The sequence below is a fragment of the Eptatretus burgeri genome, chromosome 15 (assembly GCF_056783735.1).
Source record: "Eptatretus burgeri isolate ZD-2024b chromosome 15, Ebu_testis_v1, whole genome shotgun sequence".
NCBI classification, from domain to species: domain Eukaryota; kingdom Metazoa; phylum Chordata; class Myxini; order Myxiniformes; family Myxinidae; genus Eptatretus; species Eptatretus burgeri.
Genome location: NC_140975.1, coordinates 58958635 through 58981717, shown reverse-complemented (window position 1 = coordinate 58981717; position 23083 = coordinate 58958635). Strand labels below are relative to the sequence as shown.

At 43.2% G+C, this 23083-nt stretch overlaps 1 protein-coding gene across 2 annotated transcripts in view; it reads left to right on the top strand.

Annotated features, from left to right (window-relative positions):
* LOC147012278 (protein kinase C epsilon type-like) overlaps positions 1 to 23083 on the top strand; it is a 341866-nt gene that overhangs the window by 207738 nt on the left and 111045 nt on the right. For both annotated transcript variants that reach the window (XM_085856184.1, XM_085856185.1), the window contains one exon: positions 6814 to 6952. In XM_085856184.1, the coding sequence (XP_085712310.1) occupies positions 6814 to 6952 (139 nt within the window). The remainder of the gene's footprint in view (positions 1 to 6813; positions 6953 to 23083) is intronic.

Here is a 23083-nt window from a genome sequence, read left to right as displayed (position 1 = left end):
GCCAATGCCAGCAGAGGGGACACCCAGTCTGTTGTACATCCGAGGGACGGCACACACAATGATGCCTCGTCCTACATGCAAAACAACCAGGATGACAGTTTACAGCTGGGCTGACATTCAAACCCAGGCTCGACAGCTCAGAGTCGAGTGTACGTACCTTTACGCTATCCTGCAATTCCATGGAAGGAGGAATGGGTATGCACATGGCATATTGGGTGGAAGGGTGGGAAAGGGGGCGAGGGGAGGCTCAATAATGCGACCATGTTTGTGTACATAATAAATAGATTACCCTTCACCAAATTTGCAGTTTACAATTTAGTTTCCTTGTTCATAAATATACAAAACTGATGTTCCATGTTTCAAACATTCTTTAAAACGCAATTGTTCCAATTCTTATTACACTTGTAACTTGGAGCATATTATTTCTTGGAGCATATTTTTAACACTTTATATTTCCTAATCAAGCACCGGGCTCTATACTCATCCAACATAACAACCGTCAATTAGATCCACAAAACTGAACTTTGTGCTCTTTCGAAACTCCCAAACTACTCAGCAACCTATTATACGTCTTGGTGTCTCTTGCTTTATCCTCAATCACTTTCTTTTTTTGGATGAATGTTAAAAGCTTATATGCCAGTTAAAATATGCAGTTATCTTCTTTCAATTATGTTTCCTTGTCTGGCTCTACTAATCTACTTGCTCTTTTAGCTTTTGCTATCTGCTTTCTAATACTGTATTGTCTTCCTGTAATTTATCACAACATATGTATTCGGTTATAAATGTGCCCCTGTGAAGTAAACAGGCATACTTCATAACCAGAAACAAATTGAGCAAGGTGTACTAATGTAATCTTTCAAGGTCAATACAACTTTGTGGGTAACGGTAGTTTTCAATAAAATGTTTGAGGTTGATTCCGATCATTGTTTAATGGGATTCTCAATTTTGACCTGAATTTGAAGCCATTTTTTTCAGAATATTAGGTTGGATAAGTTTTCGGTTTACTTCTTAACAACGAATGCGATCGTCAGAGCATGGGTCGAAGGTATGCTTGGAGCAAAAGAGAGGTAGTGCCCGAAAAACGTCATCCGACGAATGGTTAACACCTGAAATGTCAGCTTCTTCTTGCCTCCCGTGGCGGTTAGCATACTTCGATCAATGTTTTGTTGATTTCATCCCTTGTTACCTCTGCCACCGAAGGTGGATGGAGGTTATGTTTTCACCCCTGTCTGCTTGTCTGTTTGTTTGTTCGTCTGTGAGCGATATCTCAAAAAGTTGTGCACAGATTCAGACGAAATTTGATGGACAGGTTGGGTGTGTGATGAGGACGAATTGATTCGATTTTGGTGAATATTCGGTGGGTTGAGCAAAATATGAGAATTTTTTTTTTTGTGATTCTTCACCATTGAGAGATGGGGCCAAAAATATGTACAAAGCATGATATTTCAAAAAATTGCGGATGGGTTGTGTAGGTGACAAGAACCAGCCGATTCGATTTTGGTTCTGGTCCGATTCAGATCCAGCCTGTCGGTGGGATACAAAACGTAAACTGGTTCAGCCTGGCGGAGGTGTGCACTCCACCGAGTGCTGTTTGATTCTACTTGTTCCCCAGTGTAAAGCAAGACTAGTTCATCATTTTATTTCTCAGTAGCTGCAGTGTAGTTGCCTATGTCACCTTGTGTGACCATTCATTCAGAAATAACAGTTTTATTTTTAGTTTTCACATTATAAGTGTGGGCAAAATTTGCTTCAACTACTCTAACAAATTGTAGAGGTAGTTGCTCCAACTTTCTCTCCAACCCCTCTTTGTCTCCTGCTCCTCTTGTTGTACGCTCTGTGTGTTAGCTCTCCGACGAGCCTCGACAGTGTATATAAAAAAACTCCACTTTTAAACTTCCTGTCCCAGTCGTACACCTGCTGCAGTGATAAACATGTGTCACCATATTGCATTTTCATTCTGCGATGGATTTCACTTTCACTAGAAATCACACTCTCACTTCCCAAGAAACGGATGACAGAACGTTGCTCCTCCCTTGTGCATGTTTCGAAGGGAGCTGCCATCTTGGAACTGCTCCACTGATGTGATGCGCTCAATGTTGCCAGATCGAAAAGAGACAAAACATGAATCTTACCTCAAGATATAATATATGTCGTCTTTCTACAACACCACACTTTACATTCTCGAATTTATATCGCTATTTTAAGGTTACTTATTGACTGCCCCATATATATATATATATATATATATATATATATATATATATATATATATATATATATATATATATATATATATATATATATATATATGTATATGTATATATATATATATATATATATATATATATATATATATATATATATATATATATATATATATATATACATATGTATATGTATATATATATATATATATATATATATATATATATATATACATATGTATATGTATATGTATATATATATACATATGTATATGTATATGTATATATATATATATATGTATATGTATATATATATATATATATATATATATATATATATATATATATGTATATGTATATATATATATATATATATATATATATATATATATATATATATATATATATATATATATATATATATATATATATATATCTTCTTCTTCCTCTTTCAGCTTTCTCCCGTTAGGGATCGCCACAGCAGATCAACCATCTCCATTTCGCTCTATCCTCCACATCTTCCATTGACACACCAACCACCCACATGTCCGCCCTCACCGCATCCATGAACCTCTTCTTTGGCCTTCCTCTTCTCCTCCTGCCTGGCGGCTCCATCTTCAACATCCTTCTCCCGATATACTCCGTTTCCCTCCTGTGCACATGTCCAAACCATCTCAATCTCGCCTCTCTCACTTTGTCTCCAAACCGTCCTATCTGCGCTGTCCCTCTAATATACTCATTTCTTATCCTATCCATCCTCGTCATTCCCAACGAGAATCGCAGCATCTTTAACTCTGCCACCTCCAGCTCCGCTTCCTGTCTTATTGTTAGTGCCACCGCCTCCAAACCATACAACATAGCTGGTCTCACTACCGTCTTATATACTTTCCCCTTCACTCTTGCAGCTACCCTTCTGTCACAAATCACTCCTGCAACTCTTCTCCACCCACTCCATCCTGCCTGCACTCTCTTTTTCACTTCTCTCCCACACTCTCCGTTACTTTGGACAGTTGATCCCAAGTATTTAAAGCAATCCACCTTCCCCACCTCAACTCCTTGCAACCGCACCATACCACCACCCTCCCTCTCATTTACGCACATGCACTCCGTCTTACTCCTACTGACTATTATTCCCCTTCTCTCCAGTGCGTACCTCCACCTCTCGAGGCTCGCCTCAGCCTGCTCCCTACTCTCCCTACAGATCATGATGTCATCCGCGAACATCATGGTCCATGGAGACTCCAGTCTGATCTCGTCCGTCAACCTGTCCATCACCATTGCAAACAGGAAAGGGCTCAGAGTCTATCCTTGGTGCAATCCCACTTTAACCTTAAACCGGTCCGTCATTCCTACCGCACACCTCATCGCTGTCACACTGTCCTCATACATATCCTGCACGATTCTCACATACTTCTACACCACTCCCGACTTCCTCATACAATACCACAACTCCTCTCTTGGCACCCTATCATAAGCTTTCTCTAAATCCACAAACACACAATGTAACTCCTTCTGTCCTTCCCTATACTTCTCCATCAACATTCTCAAAGCAAACATCACATCAGTGGTGCTCTTTCCTGGCATAAACCCATATTGCTGCTCACAGATCGTCACCTCTCCACTCAACCTAGCTTCCACTACTCTTTCCCACAACTTCATGGTGTGGCTTAACAACTTTATCCCTCTGTAATTTCCACAGCTCTGCACATCACCCTTATTCTTGAAAATCGGAACCAGTACACTTAATCTCCACTCCTCCGGCATCCTCTCACTTTCCAAGACTTTATTAAACAATCTGGTTAACAACCCCACTGCCATCTCTCCTAAGCACTTCCATGCCTCCACTGGTATACCATCTGGGCCAACCGCCTTTCCACTTTTCATCTTCTTCATAGCAGTCCTCACTTCATCCTTACTGATCCACCCCACTTCCAGATTCACTATCTCCACCTCTTCCAACCTTCTCTCTCTCTCATTTTCTTCATTCATCAGCTCCTCAAAGTACTCCAACCACCTTCTCAACACTCTCTCCTCGCTCGTCAGCACATTCCCATTTGCGTCCTTTATCACCCTAACCTGCAGCACATCCTTCCCAGCTCGGTCCCTCTGTCTTGCCAATCGGTATAAATCCTTTTTCCCTTCTTTTGTATCCAACGTCTCATACAGCTCGTCATATGCCTTTTCCTTGGCCTTTGCCACCTCTCTTTTTGCCTTTCGACGCCACTCCTTGTACTCCTGCCTACTTTCTTCATCTCTCTGACTATCCCACTTCTTTTTCGCCAACCCCTTCTTCCTTATACTTTCCTGTACTTCCTCATTCCACCACCAAGTCTCCTTATCTTCCTTCCTCTGTCCAGATGTCACACCAAGTACCTTCCTAGCTATCTCCCTCACAACTTCTGCTGTCGTTGCCCAATCATCCCACCCATCTTTTCCACCATCCAACGCCTGTCTCACCTCCTCCCTAAATTTCACGCAACAGTCTTCCTCCTTCAGCTTCCACCATCTGGTCCTTGGTTCAGCCCTCACTCTCTTCCTCAACCTCACCTCTAAAGTCATCCTACAGACCACCAATCGATTCTGTCGAGCTACACTCTCCCCTGCCATAACCTTACAGTCACTAATCTCTTTCAGGTTGCATCTCCTACTTAAGATGTAATCTACCTGTGTGCACTTTCCTCCACTCTTGTATGTAACCCTGTGTTCCTCCTTCTTCTTGAAATACGTATTTACCACTGCCATTTCCATTCTTTTTGCAAACTCTACTACCATTTGCCCTTCCACATTTCTCTTGTTGAGACCATACCTCCCCATCACCTCCTCATCCTCTTTATTCCCTTCCCCAACATGTCCATTGAAATCTGCTCCAATCACCACTCTTTCATCCTTGGATACACTCTCCACCACTTCATCTAACTCACTCCAGAAATCTTCTTTATACTCCATCTCACACCCCATATGTGGGGCATATGCACTGATGACATTCATCATCACCCCTTCAATTTCCAACTTCACACTCATCACTCGGTCAGACACTCTCCTCACCTCCAATACCCTCTTGACATAATCTTCCTTCAGGATTACCCCGACACCATTTCTCCTCCCATCCACACCATGGTAGAACAATTTTAAACCACCTCCAATGCTCCGAGCCTTACTCCCCATCCACTTGGTCTCTTGTACACACAGTATGTCCAGCTTTCTTCTCTCCATCATATCAGCCAACTCTCGCCCTTTGCCAGTCATCGTCCCAACATTCAGTGTTCCAACTCTCACCTCCACACTTCTACCCTTCCCCCTCTCCCACTGCATCCGGACTCGCCTTCCCCGTCTCCTTCTCCTCCTTCGTCCAGCAGTAGCACAATTTCCACTGGTACCCTGCTGACCACCGGTACCGGTGGCGGTAATATATATATATATATATATATATATATATATATATATATATATATATATATATATATATATATATATATATACATATATATATATACATATATATATATATATATATACATATATATATATATACATATATATATATATATATATATATATATATATATATATATATATATATATATATATATATATATATATAAGAAAGACAGCCACATTTCTCACCTGTGAATGGAGGGAATAACCAATAAGCTCTCACCTCATAAATTAAACCCAGGTGGCTAGGATTATATAAATAAATCGACTCCTCCCATGGTCTTCCTGCTGAAGAAGCCATATAAAGCAACCAAGAAAGATGACCAAGGTAAGCCCTTTGCTGTTTCAAATCATTCTCAGAGTTCCTCCACAGCTATAAAGATGTTCGCACATGGTATACACATGATAATCCCAAAGCTACACAACTCCACAGCTACCGAACCAGTTTCATCACTTATTGGCGAATCATCAGCGACAGCATAGACAGCAATGTATACCAATGAGGCTGTCAAGCATGTACCACGTACAAACGTCAAAAGCAGTCAATAAATAAACAAGGAAAGACCCACCCACATCTCTCACCTGTGAATGCAGGAAATAGCCAATCAGCTCCCACCTAATCGACTACACCCAGGTAGCTCGGATTATATAAATGATTGACCCCTCCCACACTCCTCTAGCCCAAGTCGCTGCATAAAGCAACCCAAGAAGACTTACACAAGGTAACTGCCAACGCTGTTTCAAACCCTTCCCAGAGTTCCTCAACAACTATAAAGACGTTCACACATAGTACACACATGAGAATCCCAATGCGACACACCGTAACAATCAAAACACTGTAGCACTTACCTTGTGTAGGTCTTCTTGGGTTGTTTTATGCAGTTTCTTCGGCCAGAAGAGTGTGGGAGGGGTCAATATATAAATAATTATTTATATATTCCGAGCCACCTCGGTTTAGTTCATTCGGTGTAAGCTGATTGGCTATCCCTCCAGTGACAGGTGAGAGATGTGGGTGGGTCTTCTGTAATATATATATATATATATATATATATATATATATATATATATATATATATATATACATTGCATAAACACTTAAAAGTTGAATGTATCATTTTGAAAATTGGACCTGCTGTGAAAGTGTTGTCATTTGTGTTTCACCACGTTCTCTTAGGGACCTGAAGCTCGACAACATCCTTCTAGATGCTGAAGGTCATTGCAAGCTTGCTGACTTTGGGATGTGCAAGGAGAACATTTGGAACGGAGGAACTACAAACACATTCTGTGGGACACCTGACTACATTGCTCCGGAGGCAAGTCCAATTATGCTGTTGTTGATCTTACCAGCAATAAGGAGCAACAAAGCAATGATGAGGGAGATGCAAAACAAATTTGTCGATTTTATTGCAGTTTTGATTTTGTGTCCAATTGTCTTTCTTGCATGTACAAAATACTTTCCCGTGACTCAACCTCTTAAGGTCTGTTTATATTGCCTACTCAAAACGCCTATGGTTCTTGCTGAATAGGCTGCACACAAGGCTTTATCGATCGATTTCAATCAGCCAAGAGCACCATATTGTCACACCTGGTCAGCCGGTCCACAATGAAGTGGGGGAGTAGTGGCTGAGAGCGTTTTAAGGGGTGTTTCATCATCCTGCTTATCTTCAGACAAATGTAACGTGGTGAGCATTAGCAGCATCGATCTTAGGACTACTTTCATGTGCAGGCCTTAATAAAAGTGTGGTATGATTAGGCCTTGCAGTGTCATTCATGTTCAAGAATATGTAATTAATATGTTTCAGGCTTTTCTCTACAATTCAAATTGCCAGGCATATTAATAGATGTGGAGTGCAATGCAGGGAAAAGCTGACAAAATGAAGAAAGACTCTCAAATATATACACAGATAACAATCAAAAGCGAGGTCAGAGTGAAAGAATTCTTTAATCTCATAAATTATATTTTGTGAGAATTGCCAGCAATGACTGGAGGAAACTTTAAATTTCAACCGACGATGCTGAGGAATGTGCTGATATTTACACTGATGTGCTCGGTATTACACGATATTTACACGCGTGCGTGCGCGTGCGTGTGCATAATTGTATATATATATATATATATATATATATATATATATATATATATATATATATATATATATATATCCAACCAAGATATTCAAAATTTGTATTTTAAATTAATTTTGTAAAAATTTTTGAATTCGTTTTTCAATTGGAAGTTGTGGGTTACGATGTGTAAATAAAGGTGGAAAAAGTTTGATTTAATGCAATTTAATTCCAGGCTATAAGGCAGCAATAAGTGAAAATTTTGAAAGGGGGTGGAGACTTTCTGTCGGCTCTGTATATCGGGTATACATAAAGCAAATTAGGCAGTTTCAGTGTTTTCAGAAGATGTCTATAAACCTTTACACATGTTCCAGTATATTAAATGTGGTTTGTTTTCAGCTTTCTATCTGTCATTTGTTACCTTGTCCCAGATATAGCAAATTGTGTCCGAAATTTTTTATGGCATTGCATCACAACTATTTCTCATTGTGATTGATGACACTTGGATGTATATGGGGGTGTATAGCATTGGGATTCTCATGTGTGTACTATGTGTGAACGTCTTTATAGTTGTTGAGGAACTCTGGGAGGGATTTGAAATGGCATAGCGCTTATCTCGTGTCGGTCTTCTTGGGTTTCTTTATGCAGCTTCTTCAGCTAGAGGAGTGTGGGAGGTGTCAATTGTTTATGTAATCTGAGCCAACTGAATTTAGTTGATGAGGTGAGAGTTGATTGGCTATTCCCTCCGTTCACAGGTGAGAGATGTGGATGGGTCTTTGTGGATGTGTGTGGATGTGTGTGGGTGTGTGTGTGGATGTGTGTGGATGTGTGTGGGTGTGTGTGTGGATGTGTGTGTGTGTGTGTGTGTGTGTGTGTGTGTGTGTGTGTGTGTGTGTGTGTGTGTGTGTGTGTGTGAATTAGGAAGCATCTGTGTAGTCCTCTCACATTTGCAGACTGAGATTGAAGCCTATGTTCACAAATAGATGGAAGCTGAGATGTCGATCTCGATTTTGCCCTTGTTGTGAGCTCATCAAGGCAACATACTTCCATTCGTTTATTTGTCACCATATAAGGCTCATTAATTATAACTGAATACAACCCCCTAACTTGATGAGGGAGCACGGCACAGACTGAGTCCCATCATAGCGCTTACCGCATGACCTGTCAGCAACAAGTGTCGCTTGCCACACGAGCACATTGTCTCTGCCCTGCTGATCTGGTTAGGTCAGGCATGGAAGCATGCGCCAGAGCAGTGCGTCGCTGTATCTACTTTCCGCCGGTACTCCAGAGGCCTCCGTCTGGCCATCCCCCAGGCAGATGCCTGGTCCATCCCCATCTCCTTGAGATGCTGGTCAACTTGCTGTAACCACGAGGCACGTGGTCGATACATTGGCCTCCTCCCCTCACGAGACTCCCTCACTGAGAGAATCTGGTGAGCAGGATCAGCATCAGGAAAATGAGCCACATGTCCATACAGCCGGAGCTGACACCCACAGACTATGCAGGTAACAAATCTCATTTGAGTCTCTCTCAGCAACCGCTCGTTGGACACAAACTCCGACCAGCGAAAGCCAAGGATTCTCCGAAGAGACCTGGTACCAAAGGAATTAAGTCTCCATCTCAGATCCCTGGTCAGAGTCCAAGTCTCACATCCATAGAGAAAGACTGGAAGCACCAATGACCTGAAGACTCAGACTTTCGTCCTCCCACACAGGTATTGGCAGTGCCACACCCCATGATCCAGTGAATCCATGACTCCCCAGGCCCGACCCAGACATCTGTTGACCTCTGGCTCACAGCCAGCAGAGACATGAATATCATTGCCAAGGTAAGTGAATCTCTCCACGACCTCAACATCCTCACCACAAACAGGTACAGACATGACAGCAGCATCCAAGATGTCATTGAAAGCCTGGATCTTAGTTTTGACCCAGGAAACCCATAATCGCAGTGGCTCCGACTCCTCATTCAGCACTTCGAGGGCCCCCGAAAGGATATCCAGTCTCCAAAAAGATGACTGCATCATCTGTGAAATCAAGGTCAGAGATCTTGACATTCCCAAACGATGCACCGCAGCTTGATCTCTCCAACATCCTCCCCAGAATCCAGTCCATATAAGTGCTGAAAAGTGTGGGGACCAGTACACACCCCTGACGAACTCCAGTAACAACTGGAATAAGTCAGAGATGGTATCACCACATCTCACAGTACTCTCAGCACCAGAGTATAGTTCACACATCAGATTGATCAGTTTTGGTGGCACCTCACGAAGACCAAGAATCCTCCAGAGGGCAGACGCAATTCATTGAATCAAATGCTTTACAGAGATCAACATAGGCTGCAAGCAGCCCCTGCCGAAACTCTCGTCTGCATTCGGTGAGGATCCAAAGAGCAAGGATGACCTCTTTGGTCATCGTTGACCTCTTTGGTGTAAATCCTGACGCTGGTGCTCAAGCAGATGGTGGTGAACCCCATCCGAGCAAAGATTTTGCCTGGCACTGAAAGAGAGTCACCCCTCTGTAGTTGTTGCAGTCTTGGCTATCACCCTTCCCTTTCCAGAGAGGGACAACAAGGCCTCCCTTCCAGTCAGTTGGGATTATGCCTGTGTTCCAGGCAGAGCAAAGAACTGCATGCATTGAATTGAGTGCAGCATTTCCACCAGCCTTGAGAAGTTCAGCATGGATGTCATAGATCCCTGGAGCTTTACCCCATTTCAACCAGTTCACCGCAGTCTGTGTTTCCACAAATGAAGGTGGACCACAGTTGATTGGAAGGTCAGCAACAGCGATTGTAATGTCCCATGGTGTCCAACTCGACAGCTGGTGGATCAGCTTGGTACAACCGCTCAAAGTAACCGGCCCAGCGGACCTTCACTTCAGACTCCTCTGTCAAGAGCTCCCCACCCTCTGCACTAACTGCAGTACACCAAGGGACGTGCTTGGAGAAACGCAATGGGCAAATTCCCCTGTAAGTAGGACGAGAATCACTTGACCAGAGGGCATGCTCTACGTCTCTCAGATTCATCGCACATCAGCCGATTTGTCCACCCTCAGTGCACGTACATATTTTCCGCCTCAGCTCCCTGAACAGCTCAGCTCTGCCATTCAGCCTGGCCCTGTGACTCTGGTCAATGGTATCCAGTGTCCCTTGAGAGACAAAATTCTTCTTTGCCCTGCGGTGAGTTCCAAGACATCCACTGGCAATATCAAGTACGGTGGTCTTGAAGGCACTCCACAACTATGAAGGATCTCCCAAAGCACCCAGACCCCCCCAAATCTCCACTCAGCTTGTTCGCAAACTCCTCAGCTGCCCTCTCATCCTTGAGCTTGCCAACATCCAGTCTAGGCTGGGATAGTACCATTCTCTTGGATGTAAGGTGCAACTTAAGAGTTGCTTCAACAAGCTGGTGGTCAGTATTGAGCAACTGAGCACTCCGGTAGACCTTGCTGTTCTGAATCATCCTCCAGCGACCATCAATGAGCACATGGTCAATCTCCATTGTCACACCACCAGCATTAGATTACCAAGTCCAGTGATGAGCTTGTGGGCGCTGAAACCATGAACCAGCCAGCCTAATTCCATGACTTCTAGCAAAATCAAGGAAGTTAGTGCTATTCAGGTTCACAGTTCCAGACCCCTGGGGACAAACACACGTCTTGAAACCATCCCGATCAGTTCCAGTCATTGCATTGAAATTTGCCATTAGCGATCGCCGATTGGTCATATATACACTGGAAGTGTATCTCGCCTGGGGCACTGATCAATCACAGACTCGAGTGTGGCATAGAATGTGTCCTTCACGGTGAGATCACTCGCCTCAGTCAGAGCATGTACAGAGACCAGGGAAATGACACCCGAGGAGTGACGAAGCCTTAGTCTCGTAATATGCTCGTTGACCGGTGTTACGTTTTTTTTCCTTGAAGTCAGCTTATTGGACACAGCTACAGCAAGTCTTTGTGCATGGTAACAATCAGAGCGACAAGACCAATAGTAGGTGTAACCACCGGCCATGATCTCACTGCAATCCGGTCTGCGAACCTCAGAGAGTGCTGCAATACCGATGTCCAAACATTTGAGCTCAGATGATAACAGAGACAGGTGATCATCCTCTCTTTGGGATAGGACATTCCATGCACCCACCTGAAGGGACTGCCTCAGGTTAACCTAAGGAGACCGCCGTCTGGTGCACGACACCTCAGCACCACCCCGACAAACTCGCCTGCAATCTGACTCGGGAATGTTACCCCGTGGTTTCCCTCCTATCATCAAAGATTGAGGGCCCCGAAGGCTTTGCCCCAATCCCATCATCCGGTGAGCTGCCCTGCAAAGGGAAGCTGCACAGGAGGTACTCCCAAGGAGTGGGTTTTCAGATTATCTTTTATGCTTCCAGAATGTTTTGCGTAATGAAGGGTTTTTCAGTGGCCGGAGTGCAATTCCTGCCGCAATCTCCTAATAAAAGTTAATTTAACTGCAGGAGAACGGTCGCAGACACAGTTGAGCACTAGATATCGATGGCCGTTGGCCCACAAGGAGCTCCTCCACCCTTTGACAGGTTTTGTTTTTAATCCTGCTGGGTGTCCACAACCAAACACCCTCCTCACCAGGAAACCTGGTGGGGTTGATGGTTTAGTCTCCGACAATCCGTCCATGGAACACGTTAGTGCAGTTTTACATGATACCTGCAGCAAGTCACAGATCTTATCTGGCCTGACCTGACAAAAAAGCAGTTGTACAATGGAGGGTCATGATTGATTTCGTTGGAATTTCGAAGTCGTGTTTGTGGCATGATAAAAATGCCCGTTTTTAGAAGGCTGACTTTCAAGTATGGAAGAGGACGGAGCAGAACCTTAAATGTTGCAGTTTCAATGATAAGACAGCATGAACACTTTCAAACAGGTTGGGGGGGGGGTGAGGTGGGCTTTCATCGTCGAAGGGTCATAACAGGTATTTTTCATCTTCTTGTGGGCCTGACCATGCCTCATGATGTGTTATCAATTTAAACAGCACATATACAGATAACTAATGTTATCGCAAATGCGAATGTGCTGACGAGCGAGGAGAGTGTGTTGAGAAGGTGGATGGAGTACTTTGAGGAGCTGATGAATGAAGAAAATGAGAGAGAGAAGGTTGGAAGAGGTGGAGATAGTGAATCTGGAAGTGGGGTGGATCAGTAAGGATGAAGTGAGGACTGCTATGAAGAAGATGAAAAGTGGAAAGGCGGTTGGCCCAGATGGTATACCAGTGGAGGCATGGAAGTGCTTAGGAGAGATGGCAGTGGGGTTGTTAACCAGATTGTTTAATAAAGTCTTGGAAAGTGAGAGGATGCCGGAGGAGTGGAGATTAAGTGTACTGGTTCCGATTTTCAAGAATAAGGGTGATGTGCAGAGCTGTGGAAATTACAGAGGGATAAAGTTGTTAAGCCACAACATGAAGTTGGGGGAAAGAGTAGTGGAAGCTCGGTTGAGAGGAGAGGTGACGATCTGTGAGCAGCAATATGGGTTTATGCCAGGAAAGAGCACCACTGATGCGATGTTTGCTTTGAGAATGTTGATGGAGAAGTATAGGGAAGGCCAGAAAGAGTTACATTGTGTGTTTGTGGATTTAGAGAAAGCTTATGATAGGGTGCCAAGAGAGGAGTTGTGGTATTGTATGAGGAAGTCGGGAGTGGTGGAGAAGTATGTGAGGATCGTGCAGGATATGTATGAGGACAGTGTGACAGCGATGAGGTGTGCGGTAGGAATGACGGACCGGTTTAAGGTTAAAGTGGGATTGCACCAAGGATCGACTCTGAGCCCTTTCCTGTTTGCAATGGTGATGGACAGGTTGACGGACGAGATCAGACTGGAGTCTCCATGGACTATGATGTTCGCGGATGACATCATGATCTGTAGGGAGAGTAGGGAGCAGGCTGAATCGAGCCTTGAGAGGTGGAGGTACGCACTGGAGAGAAGGGGAATGTTAGTCAGTAGGAGTAAGACGGAGTACATGTGCGTAAATGAGAGGGAGGGTGGTGGTATGGTGCAGTTGCAAGGAGTTGAGGTGGGGAAGGTGGATTGGTTTAAATACTTGGGATCAACTGTCCAAAGTAACGGAGAGTGTGGGAGAGAAGTGAAAAAGAGAGTGCAGGCAGGATGGAGTGGGTGGAGAAGAGTTGCAGGAGTGATTTGTGACAGAAGGGTAGCTGCAAGAGTGAAGGGGAAAGTATACAAGACGGTAGTGAGACCAGCTCTGTTGTATGGTTTGGAGGCGGTGGCGCTAACAAAAAGACAGGAAGCAGAGCTGGAGGTGGCAGAGTTAAAGATGCTGCGATTCTCGTTGGGAGTGACGAGGATGGATAGGATAAGAAATGAGTATATTAGAGGGACAGCGCAGGTAGGACGGTTTGGAGACAAAGTGAGAGAGGCGAGATTGAAATGGTTTGGACATGTGCACAGGAGGGAAGCGGAGTATATCGGGAGAAGGATGTTGAAGATGGAGCCGCCAGGCAGGAGGAGAAGTGGAAGACCAAAGAAGAGGTTCATGGATGCGGTGAGGGCGGACATGCGGGTGGTTGGAGTGTCAATGGAAGATGTGGAGGATAGAGCGAAATGGAGACGGTTGGTCCGCTGTGGCGACCCCTAACGGGAGCAAGCCGAAAGAGGAAGAAGAAGATATACAGATAACTAATGTAACTAATCATTCTGACTGTTGCTAATGTAGATATAATAATTTGACAAGTCGGGAGGCGACGATGGTTCGCGGCCATGATTGAACAATGCCACGATAGGTACAATAGAGTTAGTGGAAGCTTTTGAGGAAGCCCACCGTAAAAACCTATCCCTTCCGTCAAAATTGACTAAATCAAATCGGATTTTTTTATATGTTGTACTTATGGACATTACGTACAGCTTCTGGGAAATGAAATTGCGAGGAAAAACATTGAGAAAAAAAGTTCCAGTGGGCGTGGGACGCCCCTCATGCAAAAAGACACAACTAGACCATGATATCTTGCTTGTGTCCAAGTTTCATCAACATCGCATCAAACGTCACGGAGCTATTCTCTGGCGAGAGTCACAAACAGACAGACAGACAGAGACAAAGACACAACGAAAATTGTGGTCACTGCCGGCGCCCGCGAACCAACACTGCTGGTGCCCGCGAACCAATTGCAATGTAACTAAACATCCTGGTTTTTGATCCCCAGTCAGGAGGTTTGCAGCCAGGAACATGAAATTCAACTAAAGATGCATAAATTATACCAACACATCACCATTTATTTATATGTTCATTTATGCACATGATGTCATCGTCGTGTCACTGAGTCAGCGTGCTTCTTTCGTTGAGTATATATGTGTGTATATTATGTATCTATATAATATGTACGATACGTCACGTATCACCAAGCGCAGTGGAAGATCAAAAATTATGTGATTTGGGAAGTCAAAACATTAAAGCATCTGTTCTCAGATCTCTGAAAAAAATCATTATGGAAACATTCTGAAATGTTGGGTGTTTCGTATTCATCGTTTTGTCATGCAATGAAAGAAGACCTTCACATTAAACCATATATAAACCATTGTGAGATGCAGATCATGAAATAAAATAAAGAAAACAGTATAAACAAATCTTGTATCAGCAGTTAAAACTGTGTCCTGGGACTTATGACTCACCCTGTACAATGTCACACAATAGTCTGCTGCACTTCCAGCCTTTGTTTTTGAGCTCCTCCGCCAGCCTTGAGCTTTGAATGCTAAAACGTCCCATGTGCATCAGAGTACTGTTCCACCTAAAAAGACCCATTGATCAGGCAATCACGGGACAAATCTCAAATTGGAAAGCCTTCTTATTTGCATCATTCGATTAACTCTTCACCAAGCACACACAATAACACACTGCATGCTATAATTCACAAACTACTCTGAAATTCACCGGTGAATTAAAATTTGTCTTGTGATTCATTTTGCTTTTCATCTTTTCTCACAAATTGTCGTCATAAACTGCTGTAAGCTGCTCTTACAATTGGCAGTAAATATATTGCATGTACGTAGAGATGTGTGCATCTGCGTGCGCATGAACACGCATTCGACAAAAGCCGAGATTTACGAGAAAAAAGCCTTTTGTTTTTGAAAGATTTTTGCTTCATCTTATTTAAGGTTATCCTATTGTATTTGTCAATCAGTTTGTTTTGGAGATAATTTTATTACTTGCAAAGTATATTGTTCAGTCTATTTGGTTTTGTTGGGTCGCCGAAATAGGTGACCCTTATTGTAAGTAATTCTGTCTGTTTGTTTGGATGTTTGTTCGTTTGTCATCAGCATAATTGGGAGTAAACGTGGGCGGATTTCGACCAAACTCGGGTGGGAGGTACATCTTATGACCTAGTGCTTTGGAAATTGTGATGGTTGCTCGGGACGCTTTGGTTCCCTAGCAACAACCGAAAAATCTTCAAAATCGGTACCGTTCACGCGAAATCAATTCCGAAAGCCATTATCCCATGTAGGGTTATGAAATTTGGCAGGAATGATCTACAGGTGATGGACTATCAAATATATTCTGGTTTTTGTGATATAATAAATACTTTACCCGCAGCGCCCGCTACAATTAGGGTATGCGCGAAAATTGAAGGCCCCCTAGTGACCAGGTGAGTGCATCGATACAAATGAAACTTTGCAGGTTCATGGTACTCAATGAGTACTACAACTTTGCCTCAGGACATATTGACCGATTTTGCTTACGTCAGGGGTCAAAGGTCGATTAGTGCAAAAATCGATAATATGCGAGAGCTGGAGGTGTCTTCATGCCAAATGCTACTCCTCCTAGGGTTATGGTCGAATGGTCATGAAAATTCACACTAATCGTCTGGAATACATTGTGTACAAACGATCGAGCCGGATTTTCGATTTAGATCTTTGTTCACCCACAGCACCCCCTCGAACTTTGGTGATTTCCGATTTCAAACCGCATTTTCGGTACTTTTCATTCAAATGGATACCGAGTAGTTATCAGTAGATGGAACTGGATGAGATTTGATATGCATAATCTTAAGGTGATTCCCTATCCGCTATATGACATCCATTTTGGTCTATATCTTATAGTTTCCATGCTCGGCGACCCATCGCCGCTTACCGGCTTGTCTGTCTGTTTGTCTGTTTGTCTGTTTGTCAATCGCCTACAGGTCACATTTCCAAACCGATCATCATGAAACTTTACCAAGTTGTAGAGGTAGTCTCAGCTGAGAAGCCTATTGATTTTGAGGTCAAAGGTCAAAGGTCATCTCGAGGTCGAATTTCTAAAATCGTCATTTTTTTCATCCAATTGACTTGAAAGTTGAACAGGATTTGCATATTGGGTCACTGAATTGGGAAACCAACTATTTGACGTCAAAAAGTCAAAGGTCAACTTTGGTTGACCTTTCAAAGGTCAAAAGGTCAAGATCAAACATCGAAAATCATTTTCAATCTGAAAAATAATCAACTTTCATCTGATTGACCGAACCTTTGATTAAGATTGTCAATTTTGTTCTTCGTGAAATTGACAATTTGATGTATCCATGGCAACCTTTGGAGAGAGGGGTGGATTTTGCAAGTATTCTACTCTGCACGCTGTCTTTTTCTTGCTTATTTATTCGTATACAGTCTGTGGCTGCGTGGCTGCAACATTTTTCTGTGGGCGCAGCTGTACCACTGAAGCAAGCCCTTGTTACCAACAACCTGGTACTCGTTTTGCCGACCTTGGAAGGATGACAGGCTGAGTCAACCCACCTGGTGTTAATTCAACGGTAACAGAGGCTTGAACTACAAGACCTTAATATCTTAAGCCAGCTACTTTAACCGTTAAGCCAACACCAGGCCTTTGGAGACAATCGACTGCCGATGATAGGTGCTTGAGAATTTGTAACTGATGGAAAAAAGAACTTCTGCACGAGTGTAAGTACTGTGGGTGGATAACGAGGTGGGGCTTACTTGCTACTTCATTTCATCATCGATGTACCACTCTCTTTACAGATCATCGGTGTTGGCGAAGCACTTTCTGGGAAAGGATTTGGGTTCGTTTTATGTTGGGAGGTTTGCCATTGCCTTCCCGGAAGTCAATCAGGGCAGGAATTTCTTAATTGTTCAGGATGCCAGCGCCGACTCACCGGGAGGGAAATGACAAACCTCCCAGCAATAACCAGCGATGGGTCCTCTGGTTTTAAGTTCATTTGAGGGACGATGCCCACATTAATGCCTGACCCCGCCTGTGAAACACCAGGATGACAATTCATAGCTCGGTCGAGATTCGATCTCAGGCTAGACAGCTTTGAGATGAGTTTGCATACCTCCAGGAGTTTAGGCGATCCTGCCAGCCCTGATTCAACTGCAAATATTGTTGAAACAAAAAATAATAATCTGAAATAAACAGAATTTGGATATGATATACTGCATGGCAGTTGGCAGCTTGCTTGCCTTGATGAAATCCATTTTCTTTATTTGATCCCAGGTATGGGTTGGATTTAACTATAAATTGGCTTCTCTGGTGCAGTGCCAACAGGGCCAACAGGGATGCTGAATATCTGAGTCTTCTCATATACATCAGATGGTGTTTCTTCAGTTGGGGATGTGGAGCCTGCTGTTCTGTCTGCTTTATCATACCTCCACAGCCGAAGGCACGAGACATTATGTTTTTCATGCATCCATTACGTCTGTCCGGCTGTCTGTCTGTCCATTTTCAGTTTTTTGTTACCAAGATAAATTGCGAACCACTGCAGGGGATTTCAGCCAAACTTGGCGCAAGTATGGATGTTTACAGGAAAATGAACTGATTACTTTTGAGGTTCAAAGGGTCAAAGGGTATATGACCTTTCAGTGAAAATCATTTTGTTACCGCAATGATTTGTGAATTATTGCAGGGATTTCAATCAAATTAGCAAAATCATCTACTATAATACAAAGATGAACAAATTCAGTTTTGGCTTCAAGAGGTCAAGGGTCATGGGGCATGTGGAAATCAATTTGCCGACCATCACTCAAGTTAGAAGCATCTGATATCTCTCTTCTACTTATCTCTCTCATGTGACCTTTAATTTCCACGTGACCTTTAATTTAGATCAAACGTGACAGTGTGTTGACATCTCACACGGGTAGATGCACATCCATCGACTCATTCGCATCAATTTCTATTTTCTACTTTTGCTGGCGGTCATTAAAGATCCCACAGTATCTTTCAAAAAAGGCCGTTGTTTTCTGGCAGTAATCTTCCGGAGCTATCTATGTAATCAGCATTACTTGCATAGATGGGATGCCGGGATTTTGAAACTGCACAGGCATGATGGGCCAAATGGCCTTTACTTGCCATCATGGTTTGGGCTGTTAGTTTTGCCATCCGAACCCCTGTCTCAGTAAGCAGAAAACACACTGATGTGTCAGCACATCTTTTGTCCTGCACACATCTTCTGTGCAAGCTCATCCAAGAGCCTTCGATCACTGTAATATTTAATTACCTTCATGATAATGTAATTGTGTTCATTTGTGATGTGATTGCAGTTAAGGGTAAGTTACTGGCATGGTCGACGACACAAAACCAGTTCCTCGAATTCACTTGGATGGACATCTTCGATGACTTCATGAGGGACATTTTCTTCATATTCTTCTTATTAATCGACCATTCCTGCCAACTTTCGTTGGTGACCCCAAGAACAATCAGTCTTTCTAAGTGTGTGGTTAACTAATCTGCTCATCGAAGCTAATGGGAGGGCTGTAACATGCATTATCCTTTTTGCTTGATTCTGTTTCTTGTTTGTTTTTGTACTTTGCCTTTAATCGCAGATTTGGCTTTCTTTTTTCAACCCTTACCTCTGCATTTCCATCATTTTTTTCTTTCATAAAACAAAACACAGGTACAATTCGCAAAGGTTATTCCCAAATCTGATAATATTCCCAAGCACTCCCCTTTTCCAGGTTACTGTGTTCCCCCCCTCCCCCCCATCTCCCTCGCCTCTGTTATTTTGTTTGTTATCGGTTGATTTGGTCCTTTTCTGTTTCATCCATGCTTTCCCCCTTCCTCCTCTTGTGTTTCGTTTTTTTTCACCCCCATGTGTCCTTCTCTCCCTTCCTATTGATCTCACTATCACTTCTACTCTGTAGTTGGTGTTTCCTCTTTTCCATTTTGCTCTAGCTCTTCCATGAGCCTCAAAAAATATAGCAAAGGCGAAGAGCTCTGGTGTTTCAGTCATATAGGGCAGTACTTTCAGAATACATTAGGACTAATTAGGAAACATTTGCTTACCTTTGTCAATATACCTTGTGAGGGAGTGGTGGCAGGAAGTGATTTGCTAATGTACCCCTTGAGGATGGGGGGTGGGGTGGGGAGAAGGGGAACTTGACAGGCTAAATATAGGCGACTGCAGCTCACGGAACATATAATTCACTTGTCCAAACAGTGTCCACCAATAATTATGAACATAGACAGGTGGATGAGATGGGAGACTAGCCTGCACGTTTATCCATGTAGTGGTGTGGCAGAGGCTACAGATGTAACATGCAAACTCATCATCCCCTGCAGAGAGTGTCACGCTTATGCACGAGCTTAATACACAGCTCCTCACCAGGCTTGTGTAGATCATCTGGGACATATGCTTTCCTTTGCATGCATGCTGTGCAGTGGATGAATGCCTCTGTTTCAGGAGCATAAAGATTTATTTTATTTTTGAAGATAATTAAGAGAAAGCGATGGTTGGCGGCATTGCAGCCATCCTTTTGTTCGTACAGACGTGAACCGAATCCAATTACATCTTCATCTTCACCTTTCTTTCTTCTTTCCAGCAACATCCCTATTTTCTCCAACCCTCCCTCCAACCCAAACATTCTTCCTGTCCATCCATTCATCCGTGGGACCATACTCTGTGCAGACGTTGGTGCTGCCTAAGCAGTCTCCTTGGCTCTTAGGCACAATCCTGGATGGGTTGCCACTCCAACACAGGATACCAGCAAGCTGGCACTCATTTTGCCAACCTCGGAAGGATGACAGGCTGAGTCAACCCCACCTGGTATTCATTCAACAGATAAGCAGGATTTGAACTCAGGATCCGAGGATCCAAATTCCACCACCCAAACCATTAAGCCAACACCAGGCATAATTCTTCCTGTCCTTCACCACTTTGTCCTCTCCCCTCTCCCTGGATGACTATATGAAAGCTTGGCCAATCGACTCTGTTTTCATCACAGTTGACAGCCTCTGTGTAGTTGACGACTTGCGGTTTTCACCATATTGCAACCTCCATACAAGTTAAACATCCACCAGATTTGAACATTTTGCATCGACCATTTGTCTTGCCGATGAAATTATCAGAAAACTGCTGCCCAAAATTGTTGTTGAAGTATGTATCCACAGGACTGCTGCATACCGCACCTTTACTGTGGTGGTCTGTGAATGTCATTACCGCAATTAGTGGTTCCTCATATGTCAGCATTCAGACCTTAATTTATCCCATTCTTTCTGAACATGCTCAGAGAGGCCAAGTGTATGATTCATTGGAGTGTTAATGTAATGCAAAGAACATTCGAGTACTCATTACCATGACTCAGGTGTACAGGTAGGTGTGCAGCCCCGAGAGAACGGTAATGGCTGAATGAATTGTGCAGCAGGATAAACATTTCGTTACATTTTCAGCCATTAATGAATGAGAAATGAGCCACTGAGACAAAGCAATTCAGTCGTTTTTACTTTGTGTCCCTTTATTATTACTAGCGGGCACCTTTACCGTCCAGGCGGGAGTACCCTTCTCAGTTTACCGGAGTAAGACTGAAGTACGTGCACTTAAAGCCAGTATTTGGGTTGGAAACAGAGGTAGAACCGGGTTTGTAACCTCCACTTCATCTCCATCCACCCAAAAACTGTTAAATGCCAATTTTGGAGTTTTGGTAACATCCATGTTTGCTCCATTATAGTAAGATGTTTGTCTCCACTCACCGTCCTCAATGAAGTCTGACAACGAATGTGCTAACTGCCGAGCTTTCTCTCCTCCAGATAATCCTCATCTTTGTGATCTATGTTATCTCTTTGTTATCTTTCACCAGTTATTGATAATTTTTACCTTGTGATCGTGCGCCATTGGTTCTCCCACGGGCTTCCTGAGCATGCGACACACACACCGTTACCAGCAGTTTTCAGGTGGCGTTTGTGGTTTTTATTTCAACACAGGGGCTGACAGGATGGTATAGAGTCTACCGAAGTCCTAGACGTAGATGTATGCACACTCGCCTCTCAGCCTCCTACCCTGGGTTTGAATTCCGACCCAGCTCTAAACTTTCATCCCAGTGTTTCACAGGTAGGGTGATTTCAGAACACCAATGCCTGGTGTTGGCGCAGTGGTTGGCGCAGTGGTTAGGGCAGTGGCTTGGGACCCAAGAGGTCCTGAGTTCAAGCCCCGTTGGGACACTGAATTAATGTATGTATGTATATGTATATATACGTATATGTATATATATGTATATATACGTATATGTATGTATATGTATATATATGTATATATATATATGTATATATATATATATGTATATATATGTATATATATATATATATATGTATATATATGTATATATATGTATGTATATATATATATATATATGTATATGTATATATATGTATATATATATATATATATGTATATATATGTATATATATGTATATATATATATATATATATATATATATATATATATATATATATATGTATATATAAAAACCAAGTCGAAAACACCAGGGGGTTGACTCAGCCTGCCATCCTTCCGAGGTCGGCGAAATGAGCACCAGTTGTACTGGGCCTGGTGTATGCCCCGGTTAGAATAGGTGTACCATATCCCTGTGTGTCGTAAGAGGCGACCAGGGTTGCGTCAGGAAGGGCATCCGGCGTAAAAACCTATGCCAAATCATTATGCGGACAACAAAACGAATTTCCATACCGGATCGGTCGAGGCCCGGGTTACCAACGACCGCCACCGGTACCGGTGGTCAGCAGGGTACCAGTGGAAATTGTGCTACTGCTGGGCGAAGGAGGAGAAGGAGACGGGGAAGGCGAGTCCGGAGGCAGTGGGAGAGGGGGAAGGATAGAAGTGTGGAGGTGAGAGTTGGAACTCTGAATGTTGGGACGATGACTGGCAAAGGGCGAGAGTTGGCTGATATGATGGAGAGAAGAAAGGTGGACATACTGTGTACAAGAGACCAAGTGAATGGGGAGTAAGGCGAGGAGCATTGGAGGTGGTTTCAAACTGTTCTACCATGGTGTGGATGGGAGGAGAAATGGTGTCGGGGTAATCCTGAAGGAAGATTATGTCAAGAGGGTATTGGAGGTGAGGAGAGTGTCTGACCGAGTGATGAGTGTGAAGTTGGAAATTGAAGGGGTGATTATGAATGTCATCAGTGCA